This window comes from Leptopilina boulardi, unplaced genomic scaffold (genome assembly GCF_019393585.1).
Source record: "Leptopilina boulardi isolate dan_hultmark-lab unplaced genomic scaffold, ZJU_Lbou_2.1 LbouV2_362, whole genome shotgun sequence".
NCBI classification, from domain to species: domain Eukaryota; kingdom Metazoa; phylum Arthropoda; class Insecta; order Hymenoptera; family Figitidae; genus Leptopilina; species Leptopilina boulardi.
The window spans coordinates 1,222,959-1,245,209 of record NW_026137932.1 but is presented as its reverse complement, the minus strand read 5'-3'; the positions used below and the strand labels follow the sequence as shown (position 1 = coordinate 1,245,209).

Below are 22,251 nucleotides of genomic sequence, written 5' to 3'. Positions count from 1 at the left end.
CGACTGTATAAACCATACGGCCATGAACTAATAAAATTATTATAGAAGTGTTACGACTATTCGAAATGCCGTCGAACCGAAAGGAAAGCATTTATGAAATTAGGTGTACCATGCCAAGTGGGTCAATTTTTGTTAATCCCTATTGAACATCATAAAGAATTTAAGATTTAAGAAATCGTACAAACGCCGCCTTTAATTGCTAATTATATTTCTCATTAATCGCTTAATGATTCGATTTCAACAAAAATGAATTATCTCACAATTTTTTTAGAATTACGATTCCAAGTAATTGGATAATTTAGACCCAATAAACTTATCCATATAGCTTCAATATATGAAAAAATAAAATACTCATAACGTTTCCACGATTACAAGAAGGTCGAAAAAAAGGAACAAAAATGAGTCATAAAACTAACACTTGTGAGTGTGGGAAAGATGAGGAAAGTCGTAGAAAGAACAATTTCGCTAAAATCAGTTTTCTTAGAGGAGGTTTTCTCGTTTTTTTTTTTTTTTCTTTTTTTTTGTGCAGAGAAGGCATGCTGGAAGCATTAGGCATCATCGGGAGGGGGGGAGAGTGAGCGAGAGCGTGTTGTTCGTTTTAACATGATGGTCGTGTGTCTGGAAATGGATGGGGGGATGATTTTTGGAAGAAGGGGTTGAGGTGTAGTTGGATATATAGGGAGGAGTCGTTTAAGGGGAGGATGGCAGCGGTACTCGTTGGGGATGTCGTGGTTCAACCAATAGAATTCATTCACAAGGGGTGCGAAGCCATCTCTCTCCCGGAGGCCACGCCCTTCAGCGCCCTCCATCCGTTATTGAATTAAGCTTATCATTTGATTTTGAGGAGACCCACCAGTCGGTCGTCTCAGCCGCTCTTAGCGGGTTACGAAAAAGTTTCCTATCAAGAGATAATCGCAATAATTTGATATCGCTGATCCGATTACTTCATAACCTCCTCGCCCTGCGTTTGGAGAGGTGGAGACGAGTTATCTTACTGAGGAGCCATACAAACTCTCGTGCTCGCTTCTTCTGGTTAAGAGACCGGTGTGCCCCGATTTTTCATATAGAATCGGCTCAGTCGAGGGCCAGCGCGCGAGCGCGCGTGCGCTCCTTACCATCCTTTGGGATCGGTAATTATTTTTTTAATATCGTCGGTAGCAAGTTGAAAAAATAGTATAATTAATTCACGGAGGGGAAATTTGTTTTTTTTTTATTTTCTGATGCAGTGAAGGGAAGGGAAGGGGAAAAGAAAGTGAGACCACCAGGTGGCGGGAGGTGTTTTTCTCCCGCAAGTGAGAATGGACTACTCGTATTTGAATCAAGCGGCGGCTGCAGCGGCGGCTGGTTTTGAAGCTTCAAGTTGTGCATTGGCAGCTAGTGAAATGCAATGTGGTTATGGGGACTTAAGTTCGTGTTCTCAAATGAGTCAGGCGGCTTATCGATATACAGCGGCCAGGGCTGGGTATCCTAGTAATAGTGGTGGGGCTGGTGCCGGTAATCCATTGGGCTCGCATCATGGGGCCCACTCTCATGCGCATGCGCATCATGGCTCTCACGCTACCACCTGCTCCGTTATGGCCGCTCGGTCCCAGGAAGTTCATCGTCACTCCGCTGCCATCTTTCCGTCCACTATTAATCTTCAAGGTATTTTTTTTTTTTTTACACTTCAATTATTTTTTCGTTGATATTTGGTTAGATTAAAGAAAATTTAATTAAAATTAAATTAACCATTCCTTCTGGTTTGACACTACTATATTTTGAAAAGCCGTCACACCTTGTATAAAAATTTTGTTAGTTTACGGCGTTTACATTATGTCATGAACTAATAAAATTGTTGTAGAAGTCTTTCCGCTTTAACGGCTTTTTGAAAAGTCATGACACTTCTATAATAAATTTATTATTTCGTGGCAAAATGTATACGCACCGTACATCACGAACTAATAAAATTGTTATAGAAGTGTCACGATTATTCAAAATGCAGTCAAACCGAAAGGACTTCTACAATAATTTTATTAGTTCGTGGCGTAATGTATATAAGATATAGGCCATGAACTAATGAAATTATTACAAAAGTGTAAAATGTCGTTAAACCGGAAGAACAACATTTATGCAATTGTGTTTAATAAAACCTTGCCATTTCTTTTTTTCAGAATTTATAAAAAGCTAATATTTCATTAGTCTAAGCGACCGAATGGCATTGATAGTTGTTTTTATTTTTAAAAATAGATTTCTTTGTAAATTTTTATTTTGTTTTCGAGACCCATGAGATTTCTTTAACGCGTATAAAGTTTCAAAAGTATAAAATGAGAATTTTCTATACTCAGCTGTTTTTAGTGAGTTTTCAATCTAGGTACAGTCGGTAAAGTAGATCTCGATGGCGCGTTTTTTGAAAAATATAGTAGAATATTAATATAATTATATATAATTTATAAAAATCTGGATATTTCAAATTGTATCGTGAATTTCGAAAAACCGTAAGTGTCATTTTAGCATAACAATTGATAGTGAAAATGACTTACTGTTTTCAGAGTTAAACTTTTTTCGAAATTCACATTTCAATTGTAATAACCAGAATGTTATGTAAAAAACGATTTTAAAGAATAATACATAAAAATTTTAATAACAAAATGTCTTCATTGTTATTGAAAAACAATAAAATTTTATTTTTAGAAAATAAAAATACAACAAAATTATATCTGACTTTAAAAAAACAAAATTGTGGGAATTGAATTTTTCTTATACAGGACTTTTTGAAGGAAGAAGTAATAATTAATGCATATTGACTGACATTTATTAAAACGGGAGAAGTAACTTTAATAATAAATTGGTATTAATTGCGAGCTGCTATATAATTCGTAAATAATTAATTAGTAGGAACTTATAAGTAATTTTCAAAATACTTCTTGTTTTTAATAAAAAAAAAAAACTATAAATTTTAGATATTGTATCCGGAAACGATTCGTTTAAATAAAAACGTTTTGTATATTATACTATATTTGAAATTTAAAAATGATCGAATTATCATTTTTTCACTTAATTTATTCCTTTTGTTAGTTTCATGTAAAAATAATTTTTATTTATAGACTTTAATATAGAAATTACTTTAGAAATACACGGATATATGTTCATGTATAAGTGATTTCATTAATTAAAAATAAATTTTCACTTTGTGAGAGTTTTAATATAAATTATTTCTCCGCGGTTTTATTATTTCGAATCAAAATATTTTTTTTTTTCTTGAATTAAAGAAAAGATTTTTTAGATATTATTTTGTTGTATAAGTACACCCTGATGTTATTCCGGTTTGACCGTCTTTGGAAAAGTCGTGACACTTCTATAGTTTGTGGCATATGGTGTATACATTACGCCACGAACTAATAAAATTATTATAAAAAGATAACAATTTCCCAAAATTTTAGCCTTCCGGTTTGACAACATTTTGAAAAGTCGTGACACTTCTATAATAATTTTATTAGTTCGTGGCGTAAAGTAAATACCATACGCCATGAACTAATAAAATTATTATAGAAGTGTCACAGCTTTTTAAAATGACCTCAAACCGGAAGGACAGTATTTATGAAATTATGGAATTGTATATTTGGTTTTACATCCATAAAAAAAAAGAAATAAAAGAAAGGAAATTATACCGACGATAAGAGAAAACCATATATGTATAAAATTAAATGAATCAAGATGATGTGACAAAAAATTAAATTAAAATTAACATCAATTTTTGACAGAATGTCACAGAGACATGTCTGAATGTCTGTAGGAAAACGAGATATTATACTTGTGAGTTAACGTCGGTTGAAGCGACGACAAGATGGCACTGAAAATCAATGGATGGGATCTCTTGTCTCTTTCCTTCTGAACATTTCCTCTCGACGGAGGGATATTCTCTCTTCCTTCATCCCTTTTCGAATCCTTTTTTACCCCATCATCCCTATTTCGTATCTCTCTATCTCTCTCTCTCTCTCTCTCGTGTTTCTCCCTCTTTCCCTCCCTCTTTCGCTTTGTGTTTGTCTTTCTGTCGCTCTTGGAGTTCCTCTCATCCCGTATAACTTCCATTCCTCCTCCCCCCTCTCACTCAGTCATTGCTATGGTTACGTCCCTCACTGTACCTACCAAGCAGCCATCCTCGCAACCATCGAATTTCTTCTTCCGAACAATTACCAGAGAGAAGGAAATTTTATTTTCCTAAATTCATATTCTACTGTCTCGCACCTCTGTTTAACTTTTATGGATATATGTAAAACTATTTCGAAAATTATAATTTTTCAAATTTAATAATGTAATTTGTATTTGGAATTAGGGTATAACGTTAATTGTAATATAAAAATTTCTAAATTAAAATAATATATTTTGATATTTCACATTTATCTGTAGAAACAGTTATGATTTTAATATATATGCATCCAATTGGATAAATTTTCTTCTTTTCTATATCATTTGTGAATCTATTGTGCATTGACCTTTATATCAAACGCCATGAACTAGTAAAATTATTATAGAAGTGTCGAGACTTTTAAAAATGTTGTCCAACCGAAATAAAAGTCGTAACATACTCAAGGGAAATTTTTTCGTTAAAAAATTTTAGGTTATGTTTGTGATTTTTTTAAAGAAAATACGAAACATATGTTTATGTTTTAAGCGAGTCTTTATTTATAAATTACGAAATTCTTCTATATTTATAGAAAATTTTATATATAGAATTGATAGAAACCACAAATTAAAATTCGTTATACAATTTCAATAAAATTACAAAAATTTTTTTAATAAAATTAGAATATTTATCATTTGTATTTAAATTTTTAGTATAACGATGTTTGCATTCTTAATTGCAGTTTACATTTGTATTTAATATTTCAAAATGCAATTATCTTGATGCATAAATAAAAATAATACATCGAGTTTCAATTGAATTTTAATTAGATTTTATCTTCTTAATGCATTGGAAAAAGTGTTGCCTTTTTTTTTGAAGCAAAATTCAATTAATATATCTTTTGTGGATAAGTAAAATACGCACTTCCGATTTGACATTTTGAAAAGTCGTGATACTTGTACAAAAATTTTATTAGTTCATACGGCGTATGATGCATTACGCCATGAAGTAATAAAATTATTATAGAAGTGTTATGACGTTTCAAAATGTCGTATTAGGTCCACCTCGAATAATTAACATCAATTATTTTTCATGTAAGTCACATTTTGATTTTAATCAAGTTATATTTATATTTTTTGGAAGTGATAAAATACAATTTTTTTTATTATTTTATATATTGTATGGGTATTTGAATTTTTTTTATTAATGATTTTTCTTTTCATTTTAGGTGGTTTAAGTTATAAAGCATACACCGGTCACGATGGCCTTGCGGAAAAAAGAAAACAACGTCGGATACGAACGACATTTTCGTCTGCGCAACTCAAAGAACTCGAGCGTGCCTTTCAGGAAACGCACTATCCTGACATCTATACTAGAGAAGAGATAGCAATGAAAATTGATTTAACGGAAGCCAGAGTACAGGTACGTGAATCGCTCTAAATATTAATGATCAAAAAAAAATTTAATATCCTTAACAATATTTATTCTGGCGTGCCAAAACTGAAATACGTGCAACTTGTTTTGTAGGTTATGTTGCCTATTATGTTTCCTTTTTTTTAAATATGGTGATTAAAAAATTCGAGAAAATTTGATTCACATTGAAAGGTAGAAATAATTACATAATGTGTAACATTTAAAAAATAATTCTTGTCAACTACTGCACCCTGCTCTAGGGAAAATTTAGTGACTTTATTGTTAAAAGTAAAAGTTACTATAGAGTTACTAAATTTTCACTAGAGCAGGATGCGGTAGTTGAAGAGAATTATTATAAATATGGCGAGTGGTGACAATGGAAACCAACCTTTATGGTATTTCAGTTTTGCATCAGCAGATATATATTATTGTCTTTGTATAAATACTGTTCTTCCAGTTTGACGAAATTTTGAAAAGTTGTGACATTTTTATAATTATTTTATTCCTTCGGTTGGTTGCCATTGTCCCCACTCGCCATTTGTCATAATTGTCGTCAGCTACCGCACCCTGCTCTAGTGAAAATTTAGTGACTTTATTGTTAAAATTAAAAATTACTATAAAGTCACTAAAGGTTGGTTTCCATTGTCCCCACTTGCCATTTGTCGTAATTCTCGACAACTACCGCACCCTGCTCTAATGAAAATTTAGTAACTTTTAATTTTTAAATATAAAGATAGTAAATTTTTATTATAGCAGGGTGCGGTAGCTGACGAGAATTATGACAAATGGCGAGTGGGGAAAATGGCAACCAATCGTTCGAGGTGTATAATTTAAGGCCAACGCACAATAGATTCGCGAACATTATATAGGCATAAAATAGAAAAAGATAGGAATATACATGTATCTTTTTCTATCTCATGTAGCATGTTTGCGAAAATATTGTGCATTGGCCTTAAACTATACGCCACGAACTAGTAAAATTATTGTAGAAGTGTCACGACTTTTCAAAATGCCGTCAAACCGAAAGGACAATATTTATTAAATTAGGTGTGTCTAGTATATGTGACGCGCTCTAATGAAAGGAAAGCAAAAAAATTTTAGGTTATGTTTATGATAGTTTTAAATAAATATCTAAACAAGGGGGAAATCAACTTTTAATACAAAATATTGACTATTGCATCGAAAATAAAAACTGATTTTATATTATTAAAAAGGAACTCTTAATTAGGGTATAACTATCATAAACATAACCTAAAATTTTACTTCTTGCCTCATTATATTATAAAAATAAAAAAAATAAAATACAACAAAATATAATTTTGAAAAAAAATTTAAATATATGAAATATAATAAATTTTTTTAAAAATAGTTCTACTTTTTTTTTTGTTATTGCACACAATTTATAAGGTGAAATATTTGTTGCGGTGACACAAGTCTCGTAAAATAAAAGTCAGTATAACTTTGCACGCTGTTTATAAATATCAGACACACTTCTTGAAAATCTTGTGCATTTTTGAAGTTTGATTCTTTTTTGCGGTTATTCTCTCTCTCTCTCTCTCTCTTTCTCTCTCTTTCTCCCGACAATGAGAGAGAGAGAGACTCAGACATTTCCTTCCTCAAGGGGGGTATATAATTTAATTGCGCGCGTCCCTTCTTCTTTCGTATGGCCACCTGCAGTCGCGCGACCTGATGGATTACATAGCCTTGTACACTTGACGGATTATCGTAAATTTCTCGGTGCGCGCAAAAGAAGGGGACGACGCGACTTGCGCTTGCGAAAGAAGATACGTGAAGGAACTTTTAGTAATTCATAGGCCAAATATAGATACATCCAAGAAAAGTGCTTCTTAAATTGAACTTTCCATTCCCTTCTTTTTTTTTTTTATATCTCCCTTCTATACTTTTTTCTTCTCTCTAACTTTGCGTCCTTTCTCTCCTTTTATTCTTTTAAATATTAAAAATACAAAACTTTTTAATGTTATTATTCTCAAACAACGAATGGATATACTATATTCTTTTTAACTTTAGATTATTGGAATGACAATTTTTCTTTCTTGTCAATTAACATTTTTTTGGTACCAAAGAATACAGCCGTATAGGAAAACCATTATTGGGATTATTGGGTTCATTATGTATTTGTTTGTTATATATATTAGGGTGAAATAAATGTTTTCTTTAATTTAAAGAAAACTTTCTTTTTTGAATATTAAAAAAATACCCACTTCTTCGATTTGAAGAAACCTATGTTTTTTAACGTAACATAATGTGAAATGACGTAAAAATAGATAATTGGATATATTCACGTTATTTTTACGAGGTGAAATCGTCTAAAGGCACTTCTTTTCACGGCGTGAAAATAGACATTTGGCTATAGTCACGTCTTTTCACGACGTGAAAATAGATTCAAACATAACCTTAAACTTCAAGATCCTAGGTCTCTAGGAGGCACAGTGGGCCAGAAGGCGTTCAAAACTGGCCAAAAGTCAAGGTTTAAATTGATAGATGACAATTATGTAATCATTTTCAGAGATAGATTTGCTACGAATATCCAAAATATTTTGTCAAATAATACATTATTGTATTAGCACTACTCGATTACATCTTCAATTTTCAAAATTTTTGTTTTACCTTTTATACACCAAAATATGTCTGTTTTAATTATTTTTATTTGGATTTTTAGGTTCTAAACATAAATTTTCTACTAATCAACATCAATAGATCTAAAATTAACAATTAAATCAAACAGTTACATATTCAGTTGTTTTGATTAGACATTATTTTCTTTTCTTTGTTGCTGTCTTAAATGACATGTTTCATTTCCGAATGACTTTTCCCCTAGTTTCCGCTTCCTATAAAGTCGGTCAAGGTCTCTAAAAGCACTCTTTGAAACGCATAGTTTAAAATAGATGTGCTACTTTTGTCGTAAAAGTTAAAAAATTTCCAAAATATTCCATGCTACTAGTGGACACTGCATAGTGTGATCATGAGATTATACTGTCTTTTTAAACCTTTAGGGGTGAAGTCGTATTGTTTTTTAAGATAAATTAATATGTTATTTTAAATTATATTAGCTTAAAGGTTATTAAGTAACTATTATTTGATACAAATAAATTATTATAATGTAAATATACCTTGCTCCGGTATACTACTAATAAAATCGTTTACGTATAGTATACTGACGAGCTTCAACTAAAGCGAAAAAGAAACTCAGCATACATTACCTATTACAATTTTTTAAATATGACTTTCGATTTATAAACATCAACTGTGAAAACCCCGAGTAACAAATTTCAGGCCATTTGAATCGATTTTTAAAGACATAGCCCGACATATTGGATCCGCCATTTTGAATTTTGAAAATCTGACTACAGATTCGTAATCAGCGACCCCGAAAACCCCCGAGTAACAAATTTCAGGTCATTTGGATCGGTTTTTAGAAAAGTCGTCCACCATATTGGATCCGCCATTTTGAATTTTGAAAATCTGACTAAAGATTCGTAATCAGCGACCCCGAAAACCCCCGAGTAACGAGTTTCAGGAACTTTTAAAGACATTTGGACTTTTGGCCAGTTTTGAACGCCTTCTGGCCCGCTGTGGGAGGGACGCATGAATATTCCCTTCATTAGACTTAACGGAATGTTTGTGGTGTCAAATTAAAAATTATCAAATTTACATTCAGTAGAATTTAAAAAAAAAGAGATTTTATAATGAGCCAAATTTTAATGTCGAAAAATGACTATTTAACAAAATTCTGATTTTATAGCATTTCTATTTAATTGGTCTGTGATAAAGATGATTTTCTAATATATATCGAATTTTCAAATAATACAATTTCCATTTTAAAAAATTGATATCTAGAAAAATTGTCATAAAAAAGAATTTTTATTTATCAGAATTGTTCTTCTGTCGAATTTCTATTTATTCGAATATTCACTTAAAAGTATTTTCATTAACAGAATTTTCAACTAAAAGAATTTGTATATAACAAATGATTCTTATTTAACAAAAGTTTTATTCAAAAATATTTCTATACAATATCTAATTTTTATTTAATAGAATTGTCATCTATCATAAATTCTTCTTAGCTAAATTTTTAAGACAGAGAATTTCTATTTCACCGATACTTAATTTGACCGAAGTTTCACTTATCTAAATTGTCATAAGATAGAAATGTTAAAACGTCGAATTTCCATTTGGTCAAACTTTCATATAACAGATTATCCACTTGGCATTGAAATTTTTAGCGGGAGTTTTAAAATCAACTAGTCACCATTTTCTTAATAATTTTTTGATTGGTTGATGTTAAAACTCCTGCTGAAATTTGTATATCAAGTGGATAATCTTATATATGAAAGTTTGATCAAATGGAAATTCGACGTTTTAACATTTCTATCTTATGACAATTCAGATAAGTGAAACTTCGGTCAAATTAAGTATCGGTTGAATAGAAATTCTCTGTCTTAAAAATTTAGCTATAAGAAGAATTTATGTTAGATGACAATTCTATTAAATAAAAATTACATATTGTATAGAAATTTTTTTGAATAAACCTTTTGTTAAATTAGAATTTTGTTATATAGAAATTCTTTTAGTTTGAAATTCTGTTAATAAAAATACTTTTAAGTAAATATTCGGATAAATAGAAATACGACAGAAGAACAATTCTGATAAATAAAAATTCTTTTTTATGGCAATTTTTCTAGATATCAATTTTGTTAAATGGAAATTGTATTATTTGAAAATTCGATATATATATTAGAAAATCATCTTTATCACAGACTAATTAAATAGAAATGCTATAAAATCAGAATTTTGTTAAATAGTAATTTTTCGATATTAAAATTTGGCTCATTATAAAATCTCTTTTTTAAAATTCTACTAACTGTAAATTTGATAATTTTTAATTTGACACTACAAAAATTCCGTCGACAAATATAACTTCAAATTCCCCTAACCAAAAAACGAACATAACCTCAAAATTTAGATAAAATTTTTATAATATTAATACTTGCAATCACGAAGTAATAATAAGGAGCTGGAACTCGTGGGCAAAATGAGTGCCGATTCCCTTGGTAAAGTACTTAGAAGCTAGAATAAGCGATAGTGGCGATCCTTGCGGGTAATTGTGGAATCACGGATGATCACGTGATCAATAGTGAAATGTGTTTATCGCCATTTTGTTTGTTTTTGGTGTTTGCCGGTCTTGCTGAGTTCTATTTAACTTTAAAATTCTTATTCCTAAGAAATAGAAAGGTTTTAAAACATATGTTCTTATTGTACATTGGCAATTTATTTTCTGAAAATGTAAATTTTAAAAAATAAGACTTAACTATAAAGTAAATTTCGATTTATATACATGTTTAACTTATCTTAATTGTTTATTTTTAAAAAAAATGTTAAATTGCAATTTTAAATTATAATATTTAAAATTACTGTATCTTCGTAAATGTTTAAAGTACATTGAATATTTATTTAAAAATATTTAAAATAAACTACATTCTTAAAAAATAATATACAATTTATTTCTTTTGTAAAAATCACATTCTTTCAACATATATACAATAATATATAAATGTCGAAAATTCTTAGTACATTAATGTTCTTACCACTACATTGTAATTATTATATACAATTCGTTTCAATTATTAATTTATAATTCAATGTTTTCTATACATTTCAAAAGTCTATTTAATTCGTCTATACTCGTTAATTTTATAAACTGTGAAAATACCATTTCTTTGTCATCCAAAAAAATTTTAACTTTTAAAGTGGGAAATACCACAATTCTTTTTCAAATCAATGCTTTTTTCTCAGCCTTCTCAAAACCAAGAAAAAATTTATTTCCTCTTGTATAACCCCAGCTTTTTAACGGAAGATGTACTGACATCAAATTATCTTGTAACAACTCGAAAGTTTGGTTTTCTTCCAAACAGCACTGCACCATAACCTACAAACGAAAAAAAAAATTATTTGCAGGCATCATTTACTTATTTTTACTTTTTTCATTTTATTAAAATTTATAACACTGAAAACTAAAAGAATAAATTTTCACCAATGCAATAACAACTTTAATGAAAAACTATCAACAAACATTGCAGAAAACATTAATTACAACTTTGTTTACTTTAATTCAAAACGTAATCACATTAAATACTTACGTCTACGAATTTCTTCCCTTCTTCTACACTCATTATATATAAAACTTTTACAACTTTCTTAAAAATAAATATTTAAAACACACTTTTATATGTTTCGGTTTAAATTATATTTTGTCAGCCTTCGTGCTGTCAGTGAAGCAGACGACAAACAAACTTGGAAACATTAAACTTCTTCAAGTACCCACAAGGAACGCCACTGTCGTTTATTCTAGTTGCTAAGTACTATGCCTAGAAAACCGGCACGCTTTTGCCAGGCAATCGCCCATAGAGTTCCAGCTCCTTATTATTACTTCGTGCTTGCAATCCTTTAAAAAATTAATCATTAAGGCCAGGTCCTAGTAAGGCAGCACCACCTATATCGAAACTAAAATTTTGGAATATTATAATAAATAATTTTCTAAAATTTTAGTTTCGATATTGGTGGTGCTGCCTTACTAGGACCTACCCTTAAAATAGGAAATAATGGGGCATATACATATATATATATATATATATATATATATATATATATATATATATATATATATATATATATATATGTGTATTGACAACTTCCTCGTATTAATATAAAAAAAATTAATGCGAACCAATAAAAAATTGAAAAATAGTATATCGTAAAATTGAAAAAGAGCCATTTTTCTTGCAATCGCATTGATAATGAAATTAAAAATTATACAGAAATATATATATATATATATATATATATATTTGTTCGATGTCAATAAAAGTTAAATGTTCTAAAATTCTTTAGAATTTATAAACTGAAGGAATACATATTTAATTCTTTATGTCAATCAACATTTACGAAAAACCGATTCCTATATAATTTTCGATATCTTAATTTCAATATATATATACACACACAAGATATGAATGTCTCCAAATAGACAATTATATTTTTATTGAGAATGCAATTAGTCAATTATTTTCATTGTTCAATAAAAAAAAAGAGAGAATCATTTTAAAAATAACTAAAAAAAAACAAACTTTTTCTTGATAATTGTCGATTATATGAATGAAGTACGCGCGCGGTATGAATTAATTATATATATATATAGCAAATCTATATGAATAAGGAGAAGATCAGGGAATATTGGGAGATTGAGGAGGGGGAGGGGGATTATCTAATCCAATTATGTTTTGACATCAAGCCAGATGAAAATGTTATAAAGTCACCGCGTCATCTATTTACAACATTATCTATATTATATAGAAAAGCAAAATTCCATTCAGATTATTAGGGAATAAAGTTGTATATATATATATGAAACTAATATAGAAATGCGAGGATATAGAGAATTATTATAAAAGATGAGAGAGAAACAAAAATAACCAATCGAAATTGACGATAAATGTGAAATTTAAAAAATAAAAATGATAATGAACATTTTTACATTCCATATGCGAAATTTATTGGCAAAAATATTTTTTTCGTTGTCTCTATATTTATAAGTTCTGTGAATCATCGACGTGTGATAGCATATTTTTTTTTTTTTTTTTTTTTTTTTTTTTTTTTTTTTTTAATTTCTCTCTACTCGAGAATTATATACAATTAGTGAAAAATATTTGCACTCTTCCAATATCTATCGTGGATATTTTTCAAATATATTGTTGTGTAATAAAAGAAAATTATCACTGCTGAAAATTGTGAATATAATACAATTATTTTACGCATTACTTCAAACCATAATTACAGTTTATATTGGCAATAAAAATTGTCAGCACAGAGTGCAGTATATATACATTATATTGCGCGAATGATATTTCAATATCTATATTTATATACGCAATTGATGCTCATATCCATATATATATAATATTGTTGCATCGATTCTCAGAGTGTTGAATAAATGTGTCGAGTATTAGTGCGAGCTTTTATATAAAAATTATATTGTGCCTTCAATATATATATTATAAAGTCTTTTTGTGGCTTATTTTGTGATATTTACAGCTTCTGTGTATACATATTTAGTATTTTTATTTTCAGAGATATTTTTTTTTAAATATAGATAAATTTTGTAAAGGAATTATTAATAAAAACTTTATAACTTTCGAGAAAATTATTAAGTTATAGAAAATATAAAAAACTATAAAATTCGGACAAATAGATTACCTGTATAATATACTTTATCCAACACGTGTATTAAAATTAAAATGAAATCCTTTTCAAAGGGAGTTCATAATAATAGAAAAAAAATAAATAATTATAATAATAACAGTAAAATCATAATAGGTATATAACACTTCCAAAATTCAATTATTTTTAATAATTTTAATATTTCTTTAAAAATTCAATTATATTTTTAAAAAAAAGTTTCAAATAAAAACTCGAAAATTAAATTATCAGAATTAAGGGCATCCGGGAGAAAATAATGGTTTTGTAGATTTCTTATCTCATTTGAAAAAAAATAGAATATTTTAGGTTGTAATTTTTTGGAAATAATAGAGAAAGGTATTTTAGGGATTTTTCCCGGATGGCCTTAAAAAAAAAAATTCCTCAATTTAAATTTGCAAAAAACTTGTTTGAAATTTAAAATCTTATGCAATTCAATAAGTATTCCCAATGGGAAAAATACCATTGGCGTATTAATGGCCCAATAATGGGAGCCAGGGATGCCAATATAATTCCAATAATGGCACCCAATAATGGACCATTATTGGTAAAGTCATGGGCTGTCCACGCCGATGCCAATGATTGGCAACCATCATTGGCAAATTATTGGCAACCAATAATTAGCCAATATTAAAAATTTTAATAATAATTTAAAAAATCAATAATTTAAAAAAAAATTTATATTTTTATTATTTTTTAATAGTTATTATTATTATTATTTTATTTTTAATAATTAAATTAAAATAAAAAAATGGTCATCAAAGTATTAGTGAAACTATTTCTTCCAAAAAAAAGTTTGTCTCAAATCCAATTAATAGAAAAGACATCGGGCAGAAAAAAATTTCGACGAGAAAAAAATTTTAGATCACTGCTTATATACCAATCAAGTGGCATCTCAACTGCGAGAAACAGTGATGTTCGCCCTCCCTTTGCGGCGTTGAGTGAACTAAAGTCCAGAGCTGAGCCATCAGCGCAGAGCGGGAACATTTAAAAAATTTGATTTTATTAGATATTTTATTTTATAATAATTAACGAATTATTAAGTATGACATTATGTTATTAATAATTATTAATGACATTAATTATTTATTAAGTTAATTATTTGTCATATTTAAAATAAAATAAAATATCTAATAAAATCAAATTTTTTAAATGTTCCCGCGCTGCGCTGATGGCTCAGCTCTGGACTTTAGTTCACTCAACGCCGCAAAGGGAGGGCGAACATCACTGTTTCTCGCAGTTGAGATGCCACTTGATTGGTATATAAGCAGTGATCTAAAATTTTTTTCTCGTCGAAATTTTTTTCTGCCCGATGTCTTTTCTATTAATTGGATTTGAGACAAACTTTTTTTTGGAAGAAATAGTTTCACTAATACTTTGATGACCATTTTTTTATTTTAATTTGATTATTAAAAATAAAATAATAATAATAATAACTATTAAAAAATAATAAAAATATAAATTTTTTTTTAAATTATTGATTTTTTAAATTATTATTAAAATTTTTAATATTGGCTAATTATTGGTTGCCAATAATTTGCCAATGATGGTTGCCAATCATTGGCATCGGCGTGGACAGCCCATGACTTTACCAATAATGGTCCATTATTGGGTGCCAATGGTTTTTTCATTGGCTCCCATCATTGGGCCATTAATACGCCAATGGTTACTCGTGGCAGTTTCCCATTGGGTTTAAAATAAAATTTTATTTGATAATCTGTAAAACGTAATTATTGTTCGAAATTTTTTTAACCATTAAAATTAAAACGTGTATGCCAAAATTTTAAATTCAATAATAAATTTCTTAAATTAGACATAAAAATATTTTAAAAATTGAAAAATTTTAAGAATTTTTTTTTTTTTTTTATAAATTTGTCCTATTAAAATTTTTTTTATTTGTTCAAATTAGTATTGTGCAGAATTTTCATCAAAACGATTCTCACAAAATTTTTATATAACCGAAAATTCACTTCACAGAAATTTTATTTGTTCGAATTTTTTTTTTGTCAGAATTTTTATTTACTCGAATTTTCATTTAAAATAATAGGCATTTTAAAGAATTTTTATTGGGTATAGAATTTTATTGCACATAATTTTCATTTTATTCTTTCAGATCAATTTTCATTTATTCGAATTATTATTTGAATGAATTATTTCCATATAACCGATTTTTCATACTACAGAATTTTTACTTAAACCGAAAATTCATTTTTAACAGAATTTCTAATTGATTAAATTTTCATTTGTCCGGAATTGCAAATGTCCGAACAAACAATCGATTTCGGCACGATATTTAAAATCAACCAATCACAATTTTATGAATAATTTTTGATTGGTTGATTTTAAAAATCGTGCCGAAATCGATTGTTTTTACGGCCATTTGTCAATTTCGGACAAATGAAAATTCTATCAATTAGAAATTCTGTTAAAAATGAATTTTCGGTTAAGTAAAAATTCTGCAGAAAAATCGGTTTTAGAGAAATTCAATCAAATAATAATAATAATGCGAACAAATGAAAATTGATCTGAAAGAATAAAATGAAAATTCTATATATGCAATGAAATTCTATCCAATAAAAATTCTTTAAAATGCCCTATTATGTTAAATAAAAATTGGAGCAAATAAAAATTCTGACAAATAAAAATTCCGTGAATTGAATTTTCGGTTATATAAAAATTCTATAATATAGAAAATCGTTTTGATGAAAATTCTGCAAAAATACTAATTCGAACAAAGAAAAATTCGGCTCAAAAATAATTATTACAAATGAAATTCCATAAAATAAAAATTCTAATTAATGCGATTTTTAGAACATAATCATGCGTCCCGCATAAAAAGAATTTTTCATGTTTCGAAATTGTATAAAGATTAAATATTCCCTCATAACAAAAGGATATCCCTAGGATATTCATAGGATATCCATAGGATATCCATATCAATGGTCGATATCCTAGAATGGTCCCCAGGATATCTTGGGATATCCCTAGGATATCCAAACCGCCGGTCTGTGGGACATCAACAGGACAACAGATATCAATAGGATATCCACAGGATATCCCTAAGACATCCACTAAAAATATCTATTGGATATTATATCGCAGGATATCCATGGGATATCCTAAGGATGTCCGTGGGATATTCTTAGGATATTCACGGGATATTTAATATCTCAACATATATTTTTAAAGGTTAAAATTGTTAAGCTAATATAATGAATAATAATATAATAAAAAGAAAAATCTTATGAGCTTCTAATTTATTTTAAATGAAGATTTGAAAGGCATTTTTCAAAGTTTTTAAATAAACTCATCGCACTTAATGTATAATTAATATTAATAGTTATTCGTTATTTGCAGGGAAGAATTTATATTGTTTAAAGCCAATTTATTATCTGACAATATTAAGCATATGAATAAATGAATGAATCACGAATGAGAAAAAAATTAGTTAATAATTTTTCAAATTAAACAAATTTCTCGAAAAACAAGTTGCATTTTATTTTATTTATAATATAAAATTTAATTCACAGAATATTCTCACTCGTAGTCTCATATAATGACTTTAAAAACAGTATCCTGAGAATATCTTCTTGACATCCAGAAGATATACTGAGAATATCCTGAAAATATCTGTGGGATATCCTGACGATATCTATGGGATATCTGGAGGACATTTATGAAAGTCTGTAGGTGTAGAGATATCCAGAAAATATCCTGTGGATATCCTCAGATATCCATGGGATATCCAAACCGCCGATTTTTTTGGATATCCTTAAGAGATCCTTTTGATATCCATAGGACATCCCTAGGATATCTGCGGGATATTATCAATATATCCCAAGATATCTTGTGTTATTAGGGTTTCAATAATAAATTTTGTCGCATTGAATTTAAAATCTTTGATTCTTTTGTCCATCAACGAAATTAATCCAATTAAACAAAAAGAACAATAACATATGTTGCAATAGATTAGTCGCTGGCTGGAAATAAGAAAAAGAAGGAATAGAAAGAATGAAATGGAGCAGAGATCGCGTCTGGGAGAAGTGTATATAGTTTCTTTCTCTTTTTTAGAAAGAAGGGTCGAGGGAGGATCTAGAAGAAGGGTAGGGCGGGGGGAGGGGGAGGCAGTTGAATTTTATTGAGCAAACGCAATGGCACGCGCGTGGAGGAGTTTGAAACGAGCGAATCACGAATGAAGAACTAAAGAAGGCAAGGGTCGTTTAGAGGAGAATTGTTTCGACAAAGGACGTCCCTTTTCTGGAGAACCTTCACGAGAATGGCGGTCGGGCACACTAACCACAACCTCTACTAGATAATTGATCCTTTACTACCAGTTTAATTACCATGTGGCCACAAAACTTACCGTTTTGACAAACATTATATATATACATATATAGAGAACTATAAATAAAATTGCTATTTATACAATCAGAAAGAGGAAAGAAAAAAAAGTTTGTTACTTAATTTTTTTTTTTTTTTTTTTTTTAAATTAAATTTGGCGATATTTTTATTTTTATATATCAACTTTGTCTTAAAATAGATTTTATATCAATACACTCGACGTTCTAGTTTAGAACTTCCAAATACAGATGTTTGTCAAATGTTACACGAGAAAACGGACCTTAAAGGCAAATAATTTTAGGGTTATGTTTAGTGATAGTTTTAGCTTGATTAAAAGTTCATTTTATTGTAAAATCTAAATTGGTTTTTATTGGATATTGTTGATATAATTAAAAACTTTAACATTAGTAGTTTGTATCAAAAGTTATTGTATAGTTGATTCTAAAAAATGTTATAGAAACACAAATATAACCTAAAATTTGTTTGCAGTTAAGGTACCTTTTATCGTAGCGATAAGAAAAGAAAGAACTGATGGGAGAGTAAGTTTAATTTCAGCTAAAGGAAATGTAGAAATTTAGACTAATATATATATATACATATAAATGCGTGTATTATATATGAAACGGGATGATTTTCGACGACTCTTGCAACAGTTTCAGTTTATTCCCGGTTCTGGAGGCGCAAGGCAGTAGTATAGCGCAGTATATATAGTAGGAGATGATGCTCAGCAGGACAGTTTTTAATCACTGTAAGTGGATCTACATAGAACTCGCAATTACCAGAGCATACACGAACATGGGCCCCTTGTGTATCAAACCAACCCCCAAACCAGATTCAGTCACCAGCCACTGTTTTCCCCATTTTCATCTCCCCTTCCATCGAGTCTCACACTACTGCATCCTTCATAGGAAACAGGAACGTATATGAACTATATATATATATGTATAAATATACATATATATGTATATATACGATAACTATATAGTTCCGAAAATTTCTTTTTAAACAGTTATATATTTATAACTCATTTCATTCTTCTATAATTATACTATTAGATTTTATTTATTATTTATTTATAATGATGTTTCCTTTAAAACTTTTTTTTTTGAATTTTATAATACAATAATTAATTTTAAAACACTTGCAATGTAACTGATTTCATAAAGAAGGAATTATTTCCTTTAATATGTGCGCCATATTGGATCCGCCATTTTGAATTTTGAAAATATAATTTCAGATTCGTTATCAGCGACCCCAAAAACCCCCGAGTAACAAGTTGCAAGCGAATATGATAATATTTAAAAAAATTTAGTCGCCATATTGAATCAGCCATTTTGAATTTTGAAAATAATTTCAGATTCGTAATAAGCGACCGCGAAAACCCCTGAGTAGGGATTTTTGAGGGAATTCGATCAATTTTCTAAAATATAGCCGCCATATTGGATCTGCCATTTTGAATTTTGAAAATAATTTCAGATTCGTTATCAGCGACCCCAAAAACCCCCGAGTAACAAGTTGCAAGCGAATATATGATAATTTTTTAAAAATTTTGGTCGCCATATTGAATCAGCAATTTTGAATTTTGAAAATAATTTCAGATTCGTAATAAGCGACCGCGAAAACCCCCGAGTAGGGATTTTTGAGGGAATTCGATCAATTTTCTAAAATACAGCCGCCATATTGGATTCGCCATTTTGAATTTTGAAAATCTAATTTCAGATTCGTTATCAGCGACCCCAAAAACCCCCGAGTAACAAGTTGCAAGCGAATCTGATAATTTTTAAAAAAATTTGGTCGCCATATTGAATCAGCCATTTTGAATTTTGAAAATAATTCCAGATTCGTAATAAGCGACCGTGAAAACCCCCGAGTACGGAATTTTGAGGGAATTCGATCAATTTTCTAAAATTTAGCCGCCATATTGGATTCGCCATTTTGAATTTTGAAAATCTAATTTCAGATTCGTTATCAGCGACCCCAAAAACCTCCGAGATAACAAGTTTCAAATTAATTGGATCAATTTTAAAAAATTTCTCCGCCATATATTGGATTCGCCACTTTGAATTTGGAAGTTCTTTATCAGTGACCTTGAAAATCCCCGAGTAACGAGTTTTTAGCGTATTGTATTGTTTTAAATATTTTTTTTTATAAATAAATAAATTGGAATTAATAATTTTTTGTTTTCCTATATAACAGTATATTAATTTAATTACATAAATTGTATTAATTTAATGAATGACATTAATTAAATTAATTTAAAGAAAAGTAAAATAAATGATGTATACACTTTACTAATTTAGTTTTAAGGAACAGAATGTTAGAAGTTTTTAAGTATACTGTTAACAAATTTTGTTGTGTATTAAAATTAGTTTTATCAATGGAAAATATATTCATGGGGACATGTATTCGTTTATCTTTAGTATTACTTGTCAGCTTTCGACATTTAATGCTATAAGAATAGAGGGTGAACAAATTCCTGATGGCTAATTCCCTGAACAAACATAAACACACCTAAACTCCTTTCTTATATATATATATATATATATATATACTTCAGGGGTTAAATACAGTTTTCAAATGAAAATGAGACATGTTGACAAGCTTCGGTTTATCGAACCCCATACTTCGCAGAATATTTTATATACGTATTCTCAATATATTTTTTTCTGTATTTTTAAGACCAATGAATTTTTGCTATATAGCAAAAAGTAAAATTACTATATATCTCTTGTTTTGGCAAACAGAATGATTCATTTAATTCCATCACAATTTCTTTAATTGAAAAACTTTCATTCAACTTTGGAGAAAAGTGCATTTCGACGATTGCACTTTAACGAGTAATCAGGGGAACCATAACATATATACATTAAACAAGTGGAAACATATATATATATATATATATATATATATATATATATATGGAGAGAACCTTGCGTTAATTTAATTGGATTGATATCGTTTTCATTATACAATTCGTTGTCAGAGAGGGTCGCAATTATTTGAAATCTATTTTGTGTCACAATGAAAGAGAAATTAACAAGATCAAGGCTATTTTGTTAATATATAATATATACCAATATTGAATCAAAGAATTAATTATAATTTTAACTCGCGCGCACACAAATCGCACATAGTATAATTTAACAAATTCTGAAATTATTAAAACAATTATTGATCAATTGGAAAGTAATTGAACATAATTTAATAAAACCCCAGATTATTAAATCAATTATTCTATGAATTGTTCAAGACAATTTTTTTTATCAGAAATCTTCACTTTTGGAATTATTGGTTCATTTAAAATTTTGGTAGAAATCACGATTCTGTTTAACGAATATATATCCATATATATATATATATATATATTAGGGTGGAAATGGACGAACACATTCCCTGAATTCCTGATGATTTTGCGGCGGTAGAATACCAATAGCCCACAAATACAGAAACAAGGAGACATTTTGAATTGTGTATATATATATACCTGCGACGGAAATGGATGAATGTTATACAGATGTTGCGGCGTTTTGTGTGTTCAATGCCGGAGCGTATGTGTATATGTACTACTGTAAGGGTGCGAGATGGCATAAAGCGACGATTAAATATTTATCCGCGCTATAGTATATATATATATATATATATGACATCTGTCGAGTCTTCGCGCCCCGTTACATTTTATTTAGCCGAGTGTATTTATTTAACATTAACGCTTTCACACTATCCGCATCATCCGTATACACACAAACTGGACAAACATTGAAACACATGTCACACCCTCTTTTGAGGTTTGGTTCAGAGCCAAGTGCCACTGTTATTAGCTATATGGTCGAAATTTTGCTCTTTAACTCGGATCTCTTGCAGGTCCTTCCAGATTCAGTTTTTATATAAAATTTTGAATTTAGAAAATTGATATCTCTTTCTACAAATATTGATATCTTTCTGGAGGCTCAAACTGTTTGCCTCAAAGAAAATTTGCCTTGGAAAAGTATTATCAGAAGCTTCCACTATATGGGATGCTTCATCCATTTGGGATGAAAAATATATATGATTTGTGTTTGAAATTATTTTCAGTAAAACTACTTTGGAAGCATCAGGTATTCGATATCAGGCTGAAGGTACCGGAT

At 29.1% G+C, this 22,251-nt stretch overlaps 1 protein-coding gene across 2 annotated transcripts in view; it reads left to right on the top strand.

Annotated features, from left to right (window-relative positions):
- Positions 1–205: 205 nt before the first annotated feature.
- LOC127286839 (paired mesoderm homeobox protein 2A-like) overlaps positions 206–22,251 on the top strand; it is a 28,765-nt gene continuing 6,719 nt past the window's right edge. The window contains exons 1-3 of one of the 2 annotated variants that reach the window (XM_051313451.1): positions 206–1,130; positions 1,227–1,644; positions 5,331–5,524. In XM_051313451.1, coding sequence (XP_051169408.1) covers positions 1,299–1,644; positions 5,331–5,524 — 540 coding nt within the window. In that variant the 5' untranslated portion in view covers positions 206–1,130; positions 1,227–1,298. Of the gene's footprint in view, positions 1,645–5,330; positions 5,525–22,251 lie in introns of both variants that reach the window. The other variant, XM_051313450.1, reaches the window with a different exon arrangement.